At 40.5% G+C, this 20,711-nt stretch overlaps 1 protein-coding gene and 1 long non-coding RNA gene across 2 annotated transcripts; one reads left to right on the top strand and one right to left on the bottom strand.

The window, feature by feature from the left end:
- The first annotated feature begins 1,640 nt into the window (after positions 1 to 1,640).
- LOC119481822 (protein FAM160A1-like) lies at positions 1,641 to 20,108 on the top strand. The gene is made up of 18 exons (XM_037759071.1): positions 1,641 to 1,932; positions 4,298 to 4,345; positions 5,465 to 5,709; positions 7,041 to 7,263; positions 7,349 to 7,570; positions 7,731 to 7,893; positions 8,491 to 8,602; positions 12,194 to 12,295; positions 12,780 to 12,836; positions 12,930 to 13,016; positions 13,673 to 13,840; positions 14,023 to 14,102; positions 14,278 to 14,450; positions 14,521 to 14,632; positions 15,376 to 16,649; positions 17,284 to 17,462; positions 17,564 to 17,684; positions 17,948 to 20,108. The coding sequence occupies exons 3-18, from the start codon at positions 5,605 to 5,607 to the stop codon at positions 18,181 to 18,183; spliced, it is 3,414 nt and encodes a 1,137-aa protein (XP_037614999.1). The 5' UTR covers positions 1,641 to 1,932; positions 4,298 to 4,345; positions 5,465 to 5,604; the 3' UTR covers positions 18,184 to 20,108.
- LOC119481912 lies at positions 4,299 to 12,842 on the bottom strand. Its single transcript, XR_005205302.1, has 4 exons — positions 12,761 to 12,842; positions 8,467 to 8,600; positions 7,707 to 7,870; positions 4,299 to 4,498 (listed from the first exon to the last, which is right to left on the bottom strand). It is a non-coding gene; the product is annotated as an uncharacterized LOC119481912 (long non-coding RNA).
- Positions 20,109 to 20,711: the final 603 nt, after the last annotated feature.

Genomic DNA, 20,711 nt, shown 5'->3' with positions numbered 1-20,711 from the left:
TAACAGTATTTATATAGCACTAAAACCTGCTTTATAATATAAAAGACATGAAAATCTAATTTTTACAATATGGGACCTTTAAAATAAGTGAGTATACTTTCAGTTTACTACTTATCAGTGATATACATAAGTATACTTGGCTCATACTGACAAGTATAAAGAGAAGTCTAAGTATACTTACTGCTCATACTGACTAATAAAAGTAATACATTACTTTGCAAGACAACAAACCCATGAAATATAATGTTCACACATTAATGCATCTACAATATCAGAATTTAAGGGAGCTGTTTCTGTTCGAGCGTGGTCACATTTTCTTACTTACTCTTATAAAATAAGTTAAATTTTACATGAGATTTTGTCTGTAATCTTTCATTTGTAGATTGTGGTATTGCTCTTTTTAATCACTTGCAGAAGGATAAATATTTCTTGCAGCACCAGAAGTCAAAAATCCATTAATTAATAATCAATTCAAATAATTAAATCAGTTGCAGTTTCAACATGTTGCCACCAGAGTGCAGCAGAGACAACTCCATCCAGACAGGTGGAATGAAACTAAATACCAGCACTGACCTTTAGTGGATCAGGTCAGATATTATACTTATACTGCAACCAGAATCATTAATCTATAAATCTATACAGATAAAAAACTAATACAGTTAAATACACTTTTCTTTTCCTGCAGATGTGTAAGAATGTGTTTGAAAACTGTAAGCTGCACCAGAAAACATAAAAAAATGTATGTATATGTATAAACATGTATATACAGATATACATATATAGTAATTATTATTTCATAATTATTTTAAATTTCTGTTTTTATCAACTTGTTATTCTTTTATTTAAAAAAAAAATCTTTTTAGAATTCTTTTATTTATTATTTATTATTTATGTTACGAAAGGTGCTATATTAATAAAGTTTATCAATATATATATACGTGTATACACACACATATAATATAACCACTGATTTGAATGACTTATGTACAGAAAAAAGCAGTAAAGAACAATATTTGTCTATATATATGAACAATTTTAAGAAAACCATAAAAAGCATGAGAAATATAAAATAAATTTAAAATAATAACAATGATATATATATACATTTAATTAATAATAATGATATATATATACATATATATACACAGTATATATAAATACATACATACATTTAAATAAAATAAATACAAAATAAATAAATAAATGCAAAATAATGCAAACATTTTATAAAAATTAAATGCAAAAATAAATAAATAAATACATATTTTTTTAAATGTATAAAAATAAATAAATACATTTTAAAATGTATTAAAATAAATATATAAATGAAAGGGAAAATTATGTGTGTATGTATATATATTATATTATTTATGTTTTGAAAGGTGCTATATAAATAAAGTTTATTATTATATGTACATATATACACACACACATATAATATAACCACAGATTTGGACTACTTATGTGCAGATAAAAGCAGTAGAATGTACAATATTTGCCTCTGAACTGTGGAGTTGAAGTATGAATTGTAATACTTGACTAAAGTACATTAAAGTAGAACACTTGAGTAGTTACCACTGATATAAAGCGGGTTAATGGTCTGTTTATAGCAGTAAAATAATAAATACAGTGTAAACTGTCTCTGTCTGAGGGGGCGTGGCTGCCTGTCTCAGTGGGCGTGGCTTCCTGTCTCAGTGGGCGGGGCTTCCTGGTTACCTAGCAGCCAGCAGCAGAGTGATTGACAGCTGAGCTGAAGCTTAAAGCCTTCAGAGACTGAGAGGAGCTGCAACTCCAGCAGCAGGTTTATAAAGAGGAATACAACTCTGGATTATAAAACGTTTTCTGGACTCTGACTGGACTTTGAATCTACTTTACTTTTGTTTTCTGGAACAAGAAGTTATAGAGACAATCCTTCATCTGTGAGCAGCCGAGGTAAGATCACTCACTGCAGCAGCAGCTTAACCTAATAAAGTAGACAATATTTAGAATAAAAAACACTTTATTGTTTACTTTTTACATACCAAAGGCATTTGTCTTTAGTTTGGTTGGACACATTAAAACACATTTACATAAAAACACCAGGTACTCGATTTTATACTGTATATATTGTGTGCAATATAATGTCATTTATTTTTATATATATTTATATATATATATATTTATATTATTTATATATATATATTATTTTTATTTATTTATATTATATTTATTATATTATTATTATATATTATTTATATATTTTATTTATAATGTGGAGGTTTTAAGATTAGTTTATAACAGAATCTTATTTTAAAATATTAGCAAATTACACTAGAAAACACTAAATATTTCAAAGCTAGTAAAACAGTAGTAGAATAAAACATTTAACAGGGTTAGAAAAGAGACAGAATAAAGTGATGAAATTAAAGAAATACACAATAATAGTAAACATAAACCAGGTCAATGGATTTATAAAATTAAATCCATAGAATAAAAACAATTTAATATAATAATGTAATACAATAGAAACACATCATAACTGTTTAGAATTAATTAGAAAACAAAAAACAGAACTAAATAGAGCATCTCTTGTAAATATAAAACATCTATTGTATCCTCCTCTACTTTATTCTATTGACTGTCCAGGTGTGTGTGTGTGAGTTCTGCTGAGTAACGCAGTCAGGTGTGTGTGTGTGTGTGTGTGTGTGATGTAAGGAGTATTATGAATGTGCTCACACACTCACACAGTTCAGTGACCCTCATCATGAACCTGAACACACTCTGTGGTGTTGCGTTCAGGGTCTGCTGCTGTTGTTGAACTTGATAAAGCTTATTTGAGCCTCTGTTGCACCAGAAAATATAAATATTCACATCTAAGAAGCTGCAATCAGAGAATTTAGACTCTTTTTTTAACTTAAAAAATAATTCATTTAATCGCCACATCCTGCCACATCAGGCTGCTGAACAAACAGATGTTTCATTATTAGAATTAATTTAAAAATCAATCAGCTAAATGACTGAAAACGTGAATTATAAAAAAAAAAAAACAGGTTGGAAAATCTGAATCTGAACACCTCCTGTGTGTGTGTGTGTGTGTGTGTGTGTGTGTGTGTTTAATCCCTGGTGTGTGTGTGTGATGGCATGTGACTGTCTGGGTTTAAGGGACACACACACACATGGTGGTGGTTTGGGATTAAACATCAGTCTCATCACAGATTACTTCTCTCTCTCTCTCTCTCTCTCTCTCTCTCTCTCTCTCTTTTATACACACTCTTGTCTCTCTATACTTGTGAGGACCCTCATTGACTAATGTAGTGACTTCAGGAGATTAACTAAGAGTCGCTGAGAGGACAGAGGTCAGAGGTCAGGCCTTGTTTGCTTTGTCTGACGCGCTGCTCGGTGAGATCACAAAATATGTTGAACAAATGAAGAGGATCAATTTTATTATACAGGGCCCCATGAAATCTGTTTTATTTTATTTGAGATTCCGTTCAATCTTTTTTCCAGATTCCGTTTTATTTTTAATTTTTTTTTTCCTGATTCTATCATATTTATTTTTTCCAGATTCATTTTTTTTCCAGATTCCGTTTTATTTTTTTAATTTTTTTTCCAGATTCTGTTTTATTTCTTTTTCCTGATTCTTTTATATTTTTTCAGATTCTATTATATTTATTTTTTCCAAATTTTGTTTTATATTTTTCCAGATTCCGTGTTTTTCATTTCAATTTCTCTGAATTCTGTATTTTAGGATTGAAGCACATTTTGTCACCAGAAATAAATGTCTAACCATGTGGTAGATGAATAAAATTTCAACAATTCATAAGAAGATATTAAAACGTTGCGCTATTTTTTATATCAATGAAATTTGCTTCAATACAGCTATAAAAAAAACAACAACATTTTGTCTTTTTGTAAAATAAAGTGCTTTAAATTTAGCTGTTAATTGAATTCGTCAGGTTTCTGGATGACTAACAGGTGACCCCTCCACCAGGTCTCCCATCAACCCGTGTCTAGCGCTCTCATTGGCTGTAGCTCCTCGACAGGTCAGACATCCAGCCTGCTAGGTGATGCATCGACATCGAGCGCCTCTGATGTGGGTTTTTTTTTATTTTTATAATGATCCAACCAGGAGATTGGACCAAAATCCAACTGTTTGCCATACACACACACACACACACACACACACACACACACACACACACACACAGATTAGAGGCCCAGATGGTGAAGGATGGATTTGTAAAGAGTGTGTGTGTGTGTGTGTGTGTGTGTGTGAGCTGGACGACCTTTCACTCATATCTCTCTGTCTCTTTCTCAGGACAACATCACTCGTCCATGTCGTCCCGTCAGCAGCAGCAGCTCGGAGGTAGATATCCTGTTATACTGAGTTCCTAGAGATCTCCGAGGGAATTCATGGAATGTCGTGGGAACGCCCGGTTGGGACTCGGACGTGTTCCTCTCTTTCCTGTTTGCTTGTTGCCGCTGACGACCTTCACTTCCTGTTCCGGGCCTTGTTAGTCTTTGGACAGAGAGAGAGAGAGACACACACACATAAAGATGTAACAAGAGAAAATAACTCTTTTGTCATTGATAGACTGATTTCTCTCCTTCATTGTGTAGTCAAAGTTATGTTATATGGAGTCTCAGTTTTTATTTTAGTATAAGACACACACACAAATTGAAGTATAATGTTGCCATGGAGTCCGTTAATTAGCTGTGGGAGACACAAACCCAGTTGTTTTTTCCCTATATATTCGTTTAACGTTGCATTTTGGCAAACTAGCACCACAAAAAATAAGCCGAATTAGCCATTAGAAGTTCTTCTTTGCAGTGAAACCATGAATGTACACACAGATATCCCTGGATTACTGTGATTCTGAAGACAACTTAAAAACGTGCAGATTCTCAAGCAAGTTCTGCAGTTAAAAGCAGCACTTTTTTCTATTTCTAAGAGGATTAATGGAAGTTAATTTGTGTTGGAGTTATGTTATCTAGAGTCTCAGTCTTTAGTTTGTTTAGTTTAGTACAAGACACACATAAACAAGGAAGTATAATGTTGCCATGGAGTCCGTTAATTAGCTGTGGGAGACACAAGCCCTGTCGTTTTTTGCTGTTTAACGTTGCATTTTGGCAAACTAGCACCTTAAAAAGTATGCAGAATTAACCATTAGTAGTTCCCGTTTGCAGTGAAACCATGGATGTACACACAGATATCCTTGGATTACTGTGACACTGAAGAAAACTTAAAAACGTGCAGAATCTCAAGCAAGTTCTGCAGTTAAAAGCAGCACTTTTTTCTATTATTTCTAAGAGGATTTATGGATGCTTATTCGTGATGGACATTGATATAATGATATCCTCTGGAAGCGTAAACCACACTGGATCTAAAAATGTGTGTGTCATGTCTGTGTGTTAAAATATGACTGAGTTATGACTCTAAGCAGGAGTAAGAGTTGTCTACTCTCTCCACCTCCACCTCCTGCAGGCCAGCAGCTGTCTGCCAAACCCAGAGAAAGAGCCTGATCCTGGGCTGAGAGAGCCAGCTAATGCCCCCTCCTGGTCCAGCCACCATCCCACACGCTGAGCTGGGACATGCTATAACCACCTGACTGCCTCGTCATCAAAATGATGGCCTCGGTGGTCGTCGGGGGCCGCCGGAAGAAGTCTCTCAGCTTGAGAGGGGTGGACCCCGAGACCTGTATGATTGTGTTCAAGAACCACTGGGCACAGGTAATCTCCTAATCAATCTACTAATCAATCACTTCTCTTTCCCGTTGTTTTGTCTCTTCTGTCCCTCAGTGTGTCCTCATTTCCTCGTAATGGTTGGTAGACACAGTGTGTGTGTGTGTGTGTGTGTGTGTGTGTGTGTGTGTGTGTGTGTGTGTGCATTACTGACCCAGACTTTGGCCCTTAAACACAGGATCCATTTAGAAACAAATCCCTCTCTACGGCCGCCAAGAAAACCCACGAACGCACTCCATGTCTGTGTCTGTGTGTGTGTGTGTGTGTGTGTGTGTGTGTGTGTGTGTGTGTGGTCCTTGTCTGAAGCAGCTGAGGTCAAAGGTTAACACAAGTCCAGACAGTGAATTACATTCTTCTCTCTCTCTCTCTGTTCATTCATGTATTCATTCCTCCCACGGCGATCTGTTATCTACTTTATCTCACATTTCTGATATTAATGAATTAATCTTTGCTGTTTGTAAGTATCAATATTAAAGACAGTTTCACATAAACCATAATGAATAAAAACCTAAAGATTTTCTTCATTTCAGTTGATTTATAACTATTTAAAATTTCAAAACAGATCATAGAAAAATCGCCAAATCGACCAAATTGCAAATGCGAATTAGTCTGGAACATTTCGACTTCCAAGAGGCGTTATCAAAGATGGTCTATAACAAAGATGATGTACTACAAGCTCTGTTATTTTTTTATAACAGGCTGTTGCTATGTATAACGGACCGTCGCTATGTATAGCAAACCATCGCTATGTATAACAGGCCGTCGCTATGTATAACAGACCGTTACTATGTATAACAGACCGTTGCGATGTATAACAGACCGTTGCTATGTATAACAGACCGTTGCGATGTATAACAAACCGTTGCTATGTATAACGGACCGTCGCTATGTATAGCAAACCGTCGCTATGTATAACAGGCCGTCGCTATGTATAACAGACCGTTACTATGTATAACAGACCGTTGCGATGTATAACAGACCGTTGCTATGTATAACAGACCGTTGCGATGTATAACAAACCGTTGCTATGTTTAACGGACCGTCGCTATGTATAGCAAACCGTCGCTATGTATAACAGGCCGTCGCTATGTATAACAGACCGTTACTATGTATAACAGACCGTTGCTATGTATAACAGACCGTTGCTATGTATAACAGACCGTTGCGATGTATAACAGACCTTTGCTATGTATAACAGACCGTTGCTATGTATAACAGACCGTCGCTATGTAAAGAAATTACAGTATTCTGCGGTTAAAAACAGTTGGATGGAACCTCACTTAATGCTGAGGTTGTCTCCGTTGTCCCTCTTTCTGCAGGTGGTGAAGATCCTGGAGAAACACGAGCCGGGTCGTAGCGGCTCTGGTGCGCTGAGCTTCCTCTCCGGTCATGCTAGCGGTGGCGGCGGTGGCGGCGGCGGCGGCGGCAGCGGCGGCTCTGGAGCGTTACGCCTCGGCCCCATCCCGGCTGACGAGGCCAGCGCCGTCCAGAACTACGTGGAGCACATGCTCTTCCTGCTGATGGAGGAAGAGGCGGGGCAAGGTAAGAAGAACAACGGCGAGAATGTTTCATCGCAATGCCGCTGTGTTGCGTTGCGTTGTATTTCATGGCTTGTTACCGTTAACAGGAGGAGCGATGGGTCCCATCCTGGAGTTCGTGGTCGTGGAGGGGGTGATGGAGAGGCTGTTTCTGTGGAGCCTCAGGAGGCAGTTCACTGAGGACATGAAGCTGGAGCAGCTCAGGATGTACCAGATGCTTCTATCTCAGGCCAGACAGCCTCTTCTGCACCATAAACCAGTTCTACGGCCGCTCATGATGCTGCTGGCGTCCTGCGCAGGACCGGGAACCGGTGAGTTGGTGTTCAAAGGACATTGGTGAAAACACGCTTATGTACTTTCTAGCCAGGTGTTATTAGAAGGTCGATACTACTCTCTTATTACACGGCTTTGTTGAATACTCAATTCTGAACCTGGGTGGTTAATCACCTGCGTTTCCTCCTCCTCGTCCAGACAGCGGCGGTGTGGTGGAGGCGGAGCTGGTCCTGCTGCTGAACCAGCTGTGTGTCGCTCTGGTCAGAGATCCCTCGGTGCTGGAACTGTTCTTCCACACCAGTGAGGACCAGGGAGCCGCCAACTTCCTGTTGTTCTCCCTGCTCATACCATACACACACAGGTAGGTACACGCAAACAGGTACACACATTTAAAGGGTATACACACAAAGTCTAGGGCTTTTATTGTGAAAGGTAAGAACGGAAGGAGTGGATCTGGTCTGCGCTGCCTTTTCTCAAGGTTGTAAGGAGTTGTTGTTTCATAAATATGGGCGCCACTCAACCTGTTCCACACAACGTGATTGGTTGATGCCGTTATTTGCGGTGCGAAAACTCCTCATAATATTCTGTTTTAAAAGTATTCATGACAAAAACAATTGTTAAACAAATATATTAACGTGCAAATTAATCGCCATCTTAGTTTTTGCCAGTCGTCATCTTAGTTTTTGCCAGTCGTCATCTTAGTTTTTGGCCGTCGTCATCTTGGTTTTTGGTCTTCGTCATCTTAGTTTTTGCCCGTCGTCATCTTGGTTTTTGGTCTTCGTCATCTTAGATTTTGTCCGTCATCATCTTGGTTTTTGGTTGTCGTCATCTTGGTTTTTGGCCATGCCTTCTTGGTTTACATATAGGCAATATACTGTAGTATGTATATATATATATATATATATAGCATGAATATGAATGTAAAGAAACAGACCTTTATTATGTCTCTCTGGTTCAGACAGGGTTCGGTCGGTCAGCAGGCCAGAGATGCTCTGCTGCTCATCATGTCTCTGTCGGCCTCCGATCCTCGAGTCGCCCAGCACATCGCAGAGAACACATACTTCTGTCCTGTAAGTGCACAAAAACACAAACACACACATATGAACTAAAGGCCCGTTTCCACCAGGAAGTTCCTGGTAATTTTCGTTCCTAGAACTACTTTTCAAGGAACTAAGCGATGGGCATCCCTACAAACTCCGTCCCGAAGGTTTTTGTACTTTCTGAAAATACTACCACCTGACCAGGGTATTCTTTGGGGGTAAAATGTCCCCAGAACTTAATTTAGACCCTGATCCCTGCAGTCAAAACACTACGAGTTCCTCAAAAGGTTCCTAGTTCCTGGGGAAACTTCCTGTGGTGGAAACGGGTCCTAAATTACAGCCTGTCAAACACATGGAGGACAGATAGTTTGCATCCTTCATCACTAAACCTTGATGGTTCATTCCAAGACGGCCGAGGAGAAGACGCCTCAGCTCAGTGTTTACTTGGTTTCACGGTCATGTCGCTGTACGTCTACCGGAGTGTCTGCCCGTCTTGGAAATGTCAAGGATTTGTTCAGGATCAGCAGATGTGGATCAGAGCGATAAACCCACCGGATAACTGTTGCATGACGAGAGGAGAATATGATGCAAAGATTTTTAGCCACTGTTGTGGTAGTAGATGCATCAACATTTTTTCGGCGCCAAAATTTAGGGCAAGTTTGGAGCGTTGTTTGGCCTCCTTCACAACAAGCTAGTATGACATGGTTGGTACCGATGGATTCATCAGGTTTTTGTAGTTCCATATGATACCAGTATCTTCACTCTAGCTTTAATACTGAACCCTAAAAATCACAAACTGCATTAAAGAAATTAGTGGCGTCAAAACGAATTTTCGTCAACGCGTTACTATGGCGTTAACATTGACAGCCCTTATTAAAACATATCAATGCTGTCTGTTAAGAGTCTTTAAATACATCTGTGTAGAATTCCCTCAGCAGAGCTGCTAGTTTATCCCACGTAGACCCCCCCATTAGCTGAGCTAAATCAGGTTAATCTCTACATACCTTCCTAATGCGTGCAAAGAAATGTGTTTTCCTGAGTGTGTGCAAGAGTGAAGTTCTCCTCCTAAAACAGTACACTTGGGGTTAACAGAATAAAACTGACTCTTACTGTAAGGACCCGCTCTATGATACGGATTGTTTTTTATGAATGAGTGGAGTTTGTCGTGGTTTGGGTGCAGTGGATGAATCCTTTTCTCTATTCATTCATCTCTCTGCTGCATTGTAATCTCATTATCACAAGTTATGTAATAAACTAATGAGCTCATACTGCGTCCTCGGGGAGTTAGTGAGTGTGTGACAGACAGAGAGAGAGAGAGAGAGAGACAGAGAGAGAGAGGGAGAAGGAGAGAGAGAGAGAGAGAGAGAAAGAGAGAGAGAGAGGCAGTTGACAAAATAGTGGAGACAAAAGAAAGAGAAGAAAGCAACAATAAAGACAGAGAGAGAGGAAACAGGAAAAAGATCTGAACCCGGTTTTCAGGGAAGAACAAATCATAAAGATATTACAAAATACAGGAACTCTCGTGTAAAAAGCCTTAAAGGGACAGTGTGTAGGAATTCAGAGGCCTTGAAAGATACATATACACGTTTTCTTTTATTTCAGCACAGCTAACACTATAAGCCAACCGTTGAGGCGACTCCGAACACACTGCGTTACCATGGTTACACACTGATGCTTTTTAACTGTCACCGTCACTTGCTCAACAGGCAACACAATTTTGCGTAAGTTTGGAGCATTATTTAACCTCCTTCACGACAAGCTAGTATGACATGGTTGGTACCGATGTATTGATCAGGTTTTGTAGTTTCATATGATACCAGCTTCACTCTAGCTTTAAAACTGAGCCTGCTACAACCTAAAATCACATGTTGCATTAATGCAGCGGTCAGCAACCTTTACTATCAAAAGAGCCGTTTTAGGCAAAAATAAAGAATAAAGTCATAACTTTACGAGAAAAAAAGAAAATAATTTTCACTTTATAATATTATGACTTTATTCTTGAAATCTCAGATTTATTTTTTTCCCTCAATGTGGCCCTAATACTCCGTCGTACCGTCGTACCATAGACCTACAATAATGATAAATAAAAATTAAAATGTAAACAAAAAAACAGTTGTACATTTCCACTTTTATAAATCCTCAGGGAGCCGCTGGAGAGGAGCTGAAGAGCCGCATGTTGCTCCGGAGACGCAGGTTACTGACCCCTGCATTAATGCATTAAAGAAATTAGTGGCATTAAAATTAATTTGCGTAAAATAAATGGCACTAAAACAATAACAAAAAGATTTTTAAAAAATATATATATATATAACGTTATTGAAAGACAAGAAGCATATTTTGTTTACTTGTGTCCTTCAGGTGTCTACTGTGTCGGCCATGTTGGCTCCATCACTGCCAGTTTCTGCTTTTACTGTGTGTGAGAGAGAAAGAGAGGGCGAGCAAAGACACTTAAGCATGCGCCACCTGTGTGTGTGTGTGTGTGTGTGTGTGTGTGTGTGTGTGTGTGTGTGTGTGTCAGATTTAAGCCCATGCATGTAACCACACTCTGACCTCAATCTTTATGTAGAGAGCAGATTAGTAAATCAGGGTGAGATTGGCTCGTACACTGAGAGGGATTAGTGAGTCTGCACGTGATTGGACAGTTGCCTGATTGTTAGCGAGACTCAAGACTGCAGCTGTTGTTGATGTTGTTGTTGTTTATGTTACCATCTCATCCTTCTTTCTTCTCTTATTAAAGGAATAGTTTGACATTTAATGCTGAAAGAATTTTGATACCACTCTTGTGTTTGTATGTTAAATATAAGGCTACAGCTTAGTTTAGCATAAATACTGGAAACAGTGGTAAAACGGCTAGCCCTGCTCCGTCTAAAGGTCACTGATTAACACGTTACATCTCATCAGATCATTTGTTTAACCCAGTGGGGCAACCTCCAGGTCTGAGAAGTGAAGCCAACGCTGAAGAGCCTTAAACCTGCGTTCTTTCTAACAGCCAGCAGGGGGCGACTCCTCTGGTTGCAAAGAGAAGTCTGATTGTATAGAAGCCAAAAACCGAGATGGCGACGGCCAAAAACCAAAGGTGGTGACGGCCAAAAACCAAAGGTGGTGACGGCCAAAAACCAAGATGGCGGTAGCTAAAAATCAAGATGGCAACGGCCAAAAATGCCGAACTTGAGGCTTCAAAACTATAGTCCACAAATCGATGAGTGACGTCACGGTGACGACGTCCACTTCTTTTAAACAGTACAGTCTATGGTTTAACCCGTAAAAAAGTGTAAAGTTTGGATGTTTCGGACGGAGCCAGGCTAGCTGTTTACAGCCTTCATGCTAAGCTAAGCTAACCATCTGACGGCTGTAGCTTCATGTTTACAGTAGAGAGTGGATTAAAGCTTCTCATCAAACTCTCAAATAAGCAAATAAACCCATTTCCCAAAGTGTTAAACTATTCCTTTAATGGATGTCTGCCCTCATTCTCTGCTATTTATAAAATAACAGCCGCTCTAATCTGCACTGGAATTTAATATACACAAAAGCCTGTGTGTAGTCGTGTGTGTGTGTGTTCATGTATTTATATGTGTGTGTGTGTGTGTGTTCATGTATTTATATGTGTGTGTGTGTTTATAGGTGCTGGCCACAGGTCTGTCTGGTTTGTACTCATCCCTTCCTGCCAGGCTACAGGTTTACAGTGAAGACTGGCACTGTCTGGACCAGGCCGACTGGCAGCAGGTAACCATGACGTCCGCACATCTCATCTCATCTTATCTCGTCTTGTCTTGTCTTGTCTTGTCTTGTCTTGTCTTGTCTTGTCTTGTCTTGTCTTGTCTTGTCTTGTCTTGTCTAGTCTTGTCTTATCTTATTCGGAGGGGAACATGAACCAATTTTCATGGCAACCCATCCAAGTTGTTGAGATATTTCACTCAAAACCACAAAAGTTAACCTCATGAGGAAAAGTCAGAGGATCTTTTAATTTGGTGGTATTCATCCTCTGGGTTTTATGAATGGTTCTGCCAAATTCCATGTCAATCCATCCCATAGTTGTCGAGATATTTCAGTCTGGACCAAAGTGGTGGATTGAACATTAGCATCCCTAGAGCTACCCTGCTAGCAGGGCTAAACCATGAATGAATGAATGACATGAAAGACTGATTGACTGTCTGAATGTCTGAATCAATGAACGATCGTTTCTCTTACCTGACGTTTGGGTCAACAGGTTCCAGCTCTCGTCCACTTCCTGCACTCTCTGGACTTCTGTAGTGCTGTTACCAAGGTAACACACACACACACACACATACATACAAAAAGAAAAACAAATTTAATGATTAGTGCTGAAGCCAACCCTCCGTCTCCGTCTCTGTCTCAGGTCGCTCATCCCTCCATCCGGTCCCAGCTGCTGGGTTACATCTATAACGGCTTCCTGGTGCCTGTGATGGCTCCTGCTCTACACAAGGTAGTAAAACTCGCTGTGATTGGCTACGGTGTTTCCCTTGTTATTGATGCTGATTGAATACAATCATACACTACCATTTAAAAATTGGTAATCTGCTTGCTAATCTCAATTTTATGCAAATTAGCCCGTCCAGCGCGACGCGTCCGGCTCACGAAACTTAGACCAAGCTGTGAAACTAGGCGATCTAATTCTAAAATGAAACCAGATTCAGCAGTGGCATCGCCTATTTCTCACTTAAAATGTTTTAAGATGTAGATTTTGGTGGATTGTTTATACGGAATAATAGAACGTTTACGAGCAGGCAGTTGTTTCCTGTTTGAAACGGCGAGCAGAAAATCAGGGACCAATCAGGTGCATTCAACGATAGGCTACGTCACCGCTTGAATGGCCAGTTGAGTGTCCTCGCCGGACCTGGTGGACAGGTACCGCTGGATTTAACATTATAGACATGACCACTGACTATTTGTAGAACAATTTAGCCACAAATTCACAGACTGACCGTACGCGGTCCAGACAGATACTCGGTTTTGAGTTTGGTGTCCGAGTTATTCTGTTTTTTATCTCTGTTAAAATAGTTATTATTGGAGGAAAGAAGCTGATAACTTATAACTTTTCAACAGTAATGTATTGTTTCACGTGATCACATTCATGCTTAGCTGACGGTGGAGGAGGTGATGACCACCACGGCGTACCTGGATCTGTTCCTGCGCTCCATCTCCGAGCCCGCCCTCCTCCAGAGCTTCCTGTCCTTCATCCTGCTGCACACGCACGACAACGTGCACATCCTGGACACGCTGGTCAGCAGGGTCAACACACCTTTTCAGGTAACACACGCTCCCCTTCTTCTTCCTCATCCTGTCTGCTTCATGCTTTATAGTTTCTGATCGAGAGGTTGGAGCTAAGTACAACCCAACACTGACTAACATACTGCTTAGGGAAAACGTTTTTAGAAGGGCTTGTGACAATACAATTTTCATGCTAAAACATGACCTTTAACCGCTTGCAGTTGGGTACGGTGTCGCTGGCTCTGTTCAGGACTCTGATTGGTCTCTTCTGTGAAGACGTCATGCTCCAGCTGGTGTTCAGGTCAGTCTCACAGCTTCACAGGTCCTTCCTAGGTAAAGCAAAAACACTATGTATTAGATTTTGGTTCATCTGTGAGGTGTATTTTCTCTTATTCTTTTACGGATTTATCTTTTTTATGGCACTCCTATGACTCCATATAATGCTTCCCCGTGTGGCCTATGCACGTCCTCCTCAGGTATCTGATTCCCTGCAGCCACCTGAGCAGGAAGCAACAGTCCTCCCTACAGCAGAGGGACTGTTACTCCTCCAGCGCCGCCTCCTTCCTGCTCCTCTTGCCCTCCTGGTGCCCCGGGAGCCTCCACAACACCAACACTCACTCAGAGCAGATCCACTGGCCCAAAGGAGCAGGTCAGAACATACACCACATAAGTTAATAGTCTTTAACACATGTATCGTGCTAACTTAAACTCTCCGTCAGATCTGTCCGTATCAGACAGTGTTGGTTACTGTCGTGGTTCAGACTTCCTGATGGATGTAAACTACCTCCACTACCTCTGGGACGCCCGCCAAGCCATCTCCACATCCAACAGGTCAGTCTCAACTTCCTCTTCCTGTACCAAAGAATTTTACTAAGAAGTGAAAGTCAATTGGTCGTTTCATTTGCAACATCAGCCCCCAGCAGCAAAGCTACGCCTCCGCCATTTTGGACTGAAAGTGACTACTGGACGTCAGTAAAACGTCCGCCTAAAAAATGTCATATTTAATGTCTCTAACGAAATGGCCCGTGTTTTAGACACGCTTAAATGTTAAAACATTCTCAACTTTCGTCGCACTGCTCGTCAATGTCACACCTGGCCCGCGTAGCCAATCAAATAAAGCAAGAGGCGGGCTTTACTACTTTACCACTTCCTTACGGTTTTGATGCCGGTAGATCTGGCTGTTAGACTGTAGCTACCAAGCCCCCCCAGGAAGAGCGCCGGGCTGTGATGCCAATTTTTGTAGTGGCCGAAACATTTTATAGTTCATCTTGAGGGGGACATCAATGTCTGTGCTACATTTCATGGCAATCCATCCAATAGTTGCTGAGATATTTGACTCAAAACCACAAATGTCAATCTCATGGTGACACTAGAGGGAAAGTCAGGAGATCACTAAAGTCGGTAGGATTCGTCCTCTTAGGAACATGAATATCTCCACCAAATGTCATGACAACCCATCCAGTTGTTGTTGAGATATTTTAATTGGGACCAAAGTGGTGGACCGACCAACAGATGATCTGTACATCCTAATAAAATATGTCCAACATCTTCTGATGATTTTGTTTCGTCTACAGGGCTTGTCGTCTCTGGTCGTCTCCGTATGACGGGATCGACCCTCCGCCTGAAGAATACCGATCAGACACACCAGTGGACGACATAGAAGACGAGGAAGAGATTGTACGGCGAGTCAAGAGTGACTCCATCTGCTCTTTGGTTATCACTTCTCCCCCGTCAGCCCTCTCCCCCACGCCGTCCTCCTTGGATACCATCTCCATGAGCAACCACACAGGACGGGCCAGCTCCGTCTTGGAGCTGGAGTGGGACGACATCTTCGCGGATGACGATCCGTCTTCGTTAGCGTTGATAAACACGGCGCTAGCAAATGGCGAGGCAGACAGATGCACTTCGACACCTCGACACATCCAGGAAATGCGACGCACTGCGACCAGGCTGGTGCACGGCTCCTATGTGGAGGAGTCCGAGTTTGAGGACGATGTTCTGGTGTACAATCTCGTCGCCCAGAGAGAAACAAAGGCGGCCATTATGGAGCGAATCATGGTGGCAAATCGGCGGGCACGCGGAAGCATCTCAAACGGCCAGTGGGTGTCAACAGCAGCGACGACAACAGCAACAACGATAACAACGATGTTAACGACAACAGGGAGGACGGTGATGGACACGGTTAACAGTATAATGTCGTCAAGGAGGAGGAGCGAGGATGGAGGGAACGAGGAAAGGAGAAGGAGTGAGGATTTTATGAAGGAGGTGAGGAGGAGGAGTGAGGACTGTGGAAAGGAGATGGGGAAGAAAGGAGAAGAGGAGATAAAGCGGATGGATGGACATCAGTTTCTCACCAATGGCTTTAACGCTAAGGATCACATCATCGACGAATGTGATGATACTGATGAAGACAGCGAGACATTTAAGCAAAACTTCTACCTGTGTGACCTCACAACTGCTGTTTATCCCACGCCATGTTTAGTGACTTTACCCAATGGCCACTCTGAATTTGAGCCACATGACCCTTTGGTGACTGACGCCAAGTCTCCAAGTCTGCCTAGTAACAAAGTCGCCAATAACGATGACTTCCTGTCCCGATACCACGAGCTCATGCTCTCTTTGGGGGTGGAGCCAGACTGTGACGACATCACAAGCGACATCAGCGTATTCAGGAGGCGGGTCCGAGCGCTGAGGCAAAAACTGGAAGAGGAGGAGGAATTTTTTCTTAGCTCCTCGCGGGATGACGGAGGGGAGGAAGAAGTAGAGGAGGAGGCGATGGAAGAAGAGGAGGAAGACGAAGAAGGAAGCAGTAAGAAAGGCAGCCGGATGCATGGAGTTCCCTTTACAGGTCTGTGTTTTCACCAGCACCATCTTGGTTTTTGCAGTCACCATTGTGGTTTTTGGCCGTTGTCATCGTGGTTTTCGTACGTCGCCATCTTGGTTTTTGGCTGTCATCATCATGGCTTTCGGCCATCGCCATCTTGGTTTTTGCAGTCGCCATTGTGGTTTTGGCCGATGTCATCGGGATTTTTGGCCATCACCATCTCGGTTTTTGGCTGCTGCCGTCTTGTTTTTTGTCCGTCGCAACCTTGGTTTTTGGTCATGGCCGTTTTAGTTTTTGGCCATCACCATCGCGGTTTTCGTCTGTCGCCATTTTGGTTTTTGGCCATCACCATCTTATTTTTTTGCAACCAGAAGTCACAAGAGAGGGTGGAGCGAAGTACAACCAGATGCTGAATAAGACATACTTAGGGGAAAAGTTGTTAGGAGTGCTTTTGACAAAGCATTTTGACGCTAAAACATACATACTTGACCAAAATTTTAATGTTCGGATTTGAATACATAAGGAACACCACTGGGAACCTCAAAATATAAATAATGGACCTGACCTTTAAAGATCAAAACACCTTACTACGTATCATTCACCTGCTTTTTCTTGCATACATTGGTTCACTAACCTGTAGTTTCCCATGATGCCCCAGGTCCGTTCATCAGCGTCCTGTTGTCCCGGCTCGAGAACCTCCTGGAGAACTCCATCGCTGTGAACCTGCTGGTGACGGGCATCCTGGCCCAGCTGGCGTCGTACCCGCAACCTCTGCTGAGATCCTTCCTGCTCAGCACGGACGCAGAGAACCAGCCCAACGTACGCACACTGCACCAGGTAACATCCACACGTCATATACTGCATGTCTGATTCCACTGTTTCAGGTTTCTAAATGATGATACTCACGGTGTATACTTTTATTCCTGTGTGTGTCGTAGGTGTTGGTGTCGGTGCACGCTCAGATTGAGCGCTACGTGGCGGCCAGACCGGACTTTCCTACCCTGGTCACTCAGGCCTGGAGGTTCTTGTTGGCTAAAGACCAAGACAGCAAGTTTAGAGGTTAATGAACACACATCAACACAAACAAACTGGATATTCACTAAGTAGCATAATATTACGAGAAAAATGTCGTAATATAACGAGAATAAAGTCTGAATATTACGGGAAAAAAGTCATAATATTACGAGAAAAAAGTCATATTATAACGAGAATAAAGTCGTAATATAACGAGAATAAAGTCATAATTGGGATTTTCCGACATTGTTTGACGATCTAACAAGCGCTTTGTTTGAAGCCTTTACTTTCACGTTTTGTGTCTCCAGAGTGCCTCGAGTCTCAGGGCAGCGACGTCATCCTGGACCCATCTGTTTCTAACAGCTCTGTGAGGAACGCTCTGGCTTTGCCTCCTCTCGGCGTCCTGCCGCCATGCCCTCCGATCCCGCCTCAAGCCAAGAGCCGAGTGTTCGCCATCGTCCTGTTCGCCGAGTTCCTGAAAGAGCTGGCCGCCATCGCCCAGGAGCACAGCATCGCACCGGACTGCTGCTATGCAGAGGAGTGATGGGGCCGTCCAGCTGTGAACATCTGCCTGAGAAGATACTGATGATGAGTTATCGAAGGATATACAACGTGTGTAAGGAGTACTATTTGTGGATATTTGTACAGTACAGTTTGTTTATATTCCGAGCAGCACTTGAACATTTTGATGTTTTTACCCCGTGTGAATACGGATGATATTTATATGTTGATGAAAATGATTTGAAAGAGATTATTTTGAAGATAAATCAAGTTTTCTATAATATTTGTGGGATCGGTGCAAAAAAGTTTTCTACATTGTTTTCGGACATCTTTGCACTTAACTTGTTGATATGGAAAAAATGAGTTTTATTATAATTTAGTTGTATTTCAAAATGCCAGTGGTGGCCATTTTAAATCAACTTACTACTCAGGAGGGGAAACGTGATGCATAAACTAGTATGAAAATAAAACTTTCATACATTTTGGAGATAATACAGGTGAATAGGGTAACTAATATATATCACTATGAAACTTCCCCAGTTGATTACTGGCATTAAGACAATTATTTTTGTATTACAAGTTTTCTGAAGTATTCTGTTTAATTATGCAAATGAGGCATTATCTTATTAAATTTGAGCTAATTTTCATACATTTCCAGAACATAAATCTGAACATTGGTTAAAGCCAGGTTCAAAAATTGTTGTTTCATTTTGTTGACATATTAGAGCCAAAGGTTTTTACAGTTTAGTATGAGAAATAACAAATTTTGAGGAAAAAAGCCTTTAAAGATATGTATAGTAAAATTTCATACATTTTGAAGACACTACAGGTGAATAGGGAAACATAATTAACGAATAGATATGACCATGAAACTTCCCCAGTTGATTACTGACATTAAGACAATTATTTTTTGTATTACAAGTTTTCTGAAATTGTATGTTTAAATATGCAAATGAGGCATTATCTTATGCTAACTTTTGGTCAATTAAGGAGAAATCTACAGACGCGAATAGATAAAGTATACAAATAAAAAGTTTTCTTTTCACTAGTCTCAAAGAAGACCCAAAATTTAAAAATGAATAAGTGCATGAAAAACAATGTTTTTGCCCGTAGTGTCTCGCCTTAAACACATTAAAGTGACTTTACATCACATTTATCAACACAAACAACAACTAGTTTGTAAATTCAGTTTGGAAGTCATTATTTAACATTTAAGAGCAAACCAGATGTCTTTCAAAATATTAATATTTTATACGAAAAGACAAGATAACTTCAAGCCCAAATGTGCTTTTATTTTATTTTCATATTTTATTTAAATGTGGAAATACATTTTAGTTTGTGAATATTACCTGCTCAACTTTAAATTATTATTATTTCTTTTTTTTTTTGTTTCTCCAAAATGTCTCCTCTTTGTGCAACTGGAGCGATCAACAATCTAAATAATGCAACTTCTGAACATAAATTATGTTTTCTAAATAATACACTACAGGCGGTGGTTAATTTAATGTCAGGATTTTAAACAAACCAAACAACACTGATGTACGTTTTTTCAGCGAAGCTCTTCAGTTATACATCTTATATTTGTCCTTCCTGCTGTTAAGTTATTGTGCGTCTATAGAAAGAAGAGTCATTTCAGTAACTGTCTGTATTTGTTTTAAACTACTTGTTTTTACTGCTACAGCACTTTGAACTGGACGTATGAAGTTTTAATACTGACAATGATGAAGATGAAAGGGGCGACCTGTTTATTATTTTCTCCTGTTGTGTCTTTATGACGAAGCCTTACTGTACTTTAACCAACGCAGAGGTTTTAGTGCAAGAAAACCAAGATGCAAAAAATTATTTCTTGGGCAAATATCAGATTTTTCATTTGCACTTGTGCATTTCATTGTTTTTAATGTTTAAAGTGTGTGATTTTTTGTCGACAAAATTTCTTTAATTTTTGTCCTTTTTCACCTGAAAAAAAAAGATTTGCCGTCATGTTCCTGTGGTGTTCACCTGTGCTGTGCTGCATTCAGGTCAAGTGGGAAAGCAGATCTTTCAAGGTGGCAGATACAACAGAAGATACTCTTCTTCTCTCCCGGTGTCGTCAAACTAACCTGAACTCAAAAAGACGTCCCAAACCACCATCTCTCCTAAACCTAACTAAGTAGTTTTAGTTGTCTTCCCTAAACCTAATCAACTTGATCTTTTCCTAAACCTAATTAAGTAGTTACTTGTGAAGATGGAATTTTATTTTGAAAAGACTTGAGCGAAAATAGCTGCTTTTATTTGTAGGAAAATGCACACAAAATGAGAAATAACTTAAGATATCAACTGTTGTATGAGAATACGTTGCCAGCAGCTGCTTTTGCCCATTTGATATGAATGCAGCCTTCACACTACCAGCCTCTCTACACTGTGTTACCATGATGACATTATGGGATGGACTGCCGTGTGTTGATACTGCCATCTGCTGGTGAACCACAGCTGGGACTCTTTTTTACTTTCTCTCGTCTCTGCTTTTGGAATAAATTATTGCCAAAATGATGTGAAAAAGAATTAAACAGATCTGATTTTCAGAAAGCCAGA

This window comes from Sebastes umbrosus, chromosome 22 (assembly GCF_015220745.1).
Source record: "Sebastes umbrosus isolate fSebUmb1 chromosome 22, fSebUmb1.pri, whole genome shotgun sequence".
NCBI classification, from domain to species: domain Eukaryota; kingdom Metazoa; phylum Chordata; class Actinopteri; order Perciformes; family Sebastidae; genus Sebastes; species Sebastes umbrosus.
The sequence above is the reverse complement of the archived record's forward strand: the minus strand, read 5'-3'. Positions and strand labels throughout refer to the sequence as shown.

Bases quoted from the DNA above. Each gene is read 5' to 3' on its own strand.
- LOC119481822 (XM_037759071.1), top strand. From the start codon at position 5,605: ATGATGGCCTCGGTGGTCGTCGGGGGCCGCCGGAAGAAGTCTCTCAGC. The intron at 14,633-15,375 runs GTCAGTCTCAAC...TTTCGTCTACAG, and splicing joins GCCATCTCCACATCCAACAG to GGCTTGTCGTCTCTGGTCGT. The intron at 17,685-17,947 runs GTTAATGAACAC...TTGTGTCTCCAG, and splicing joins CCAAGACAGCAAGTTTAGAG to AGTGCCTCGAGTCTCAGGGC.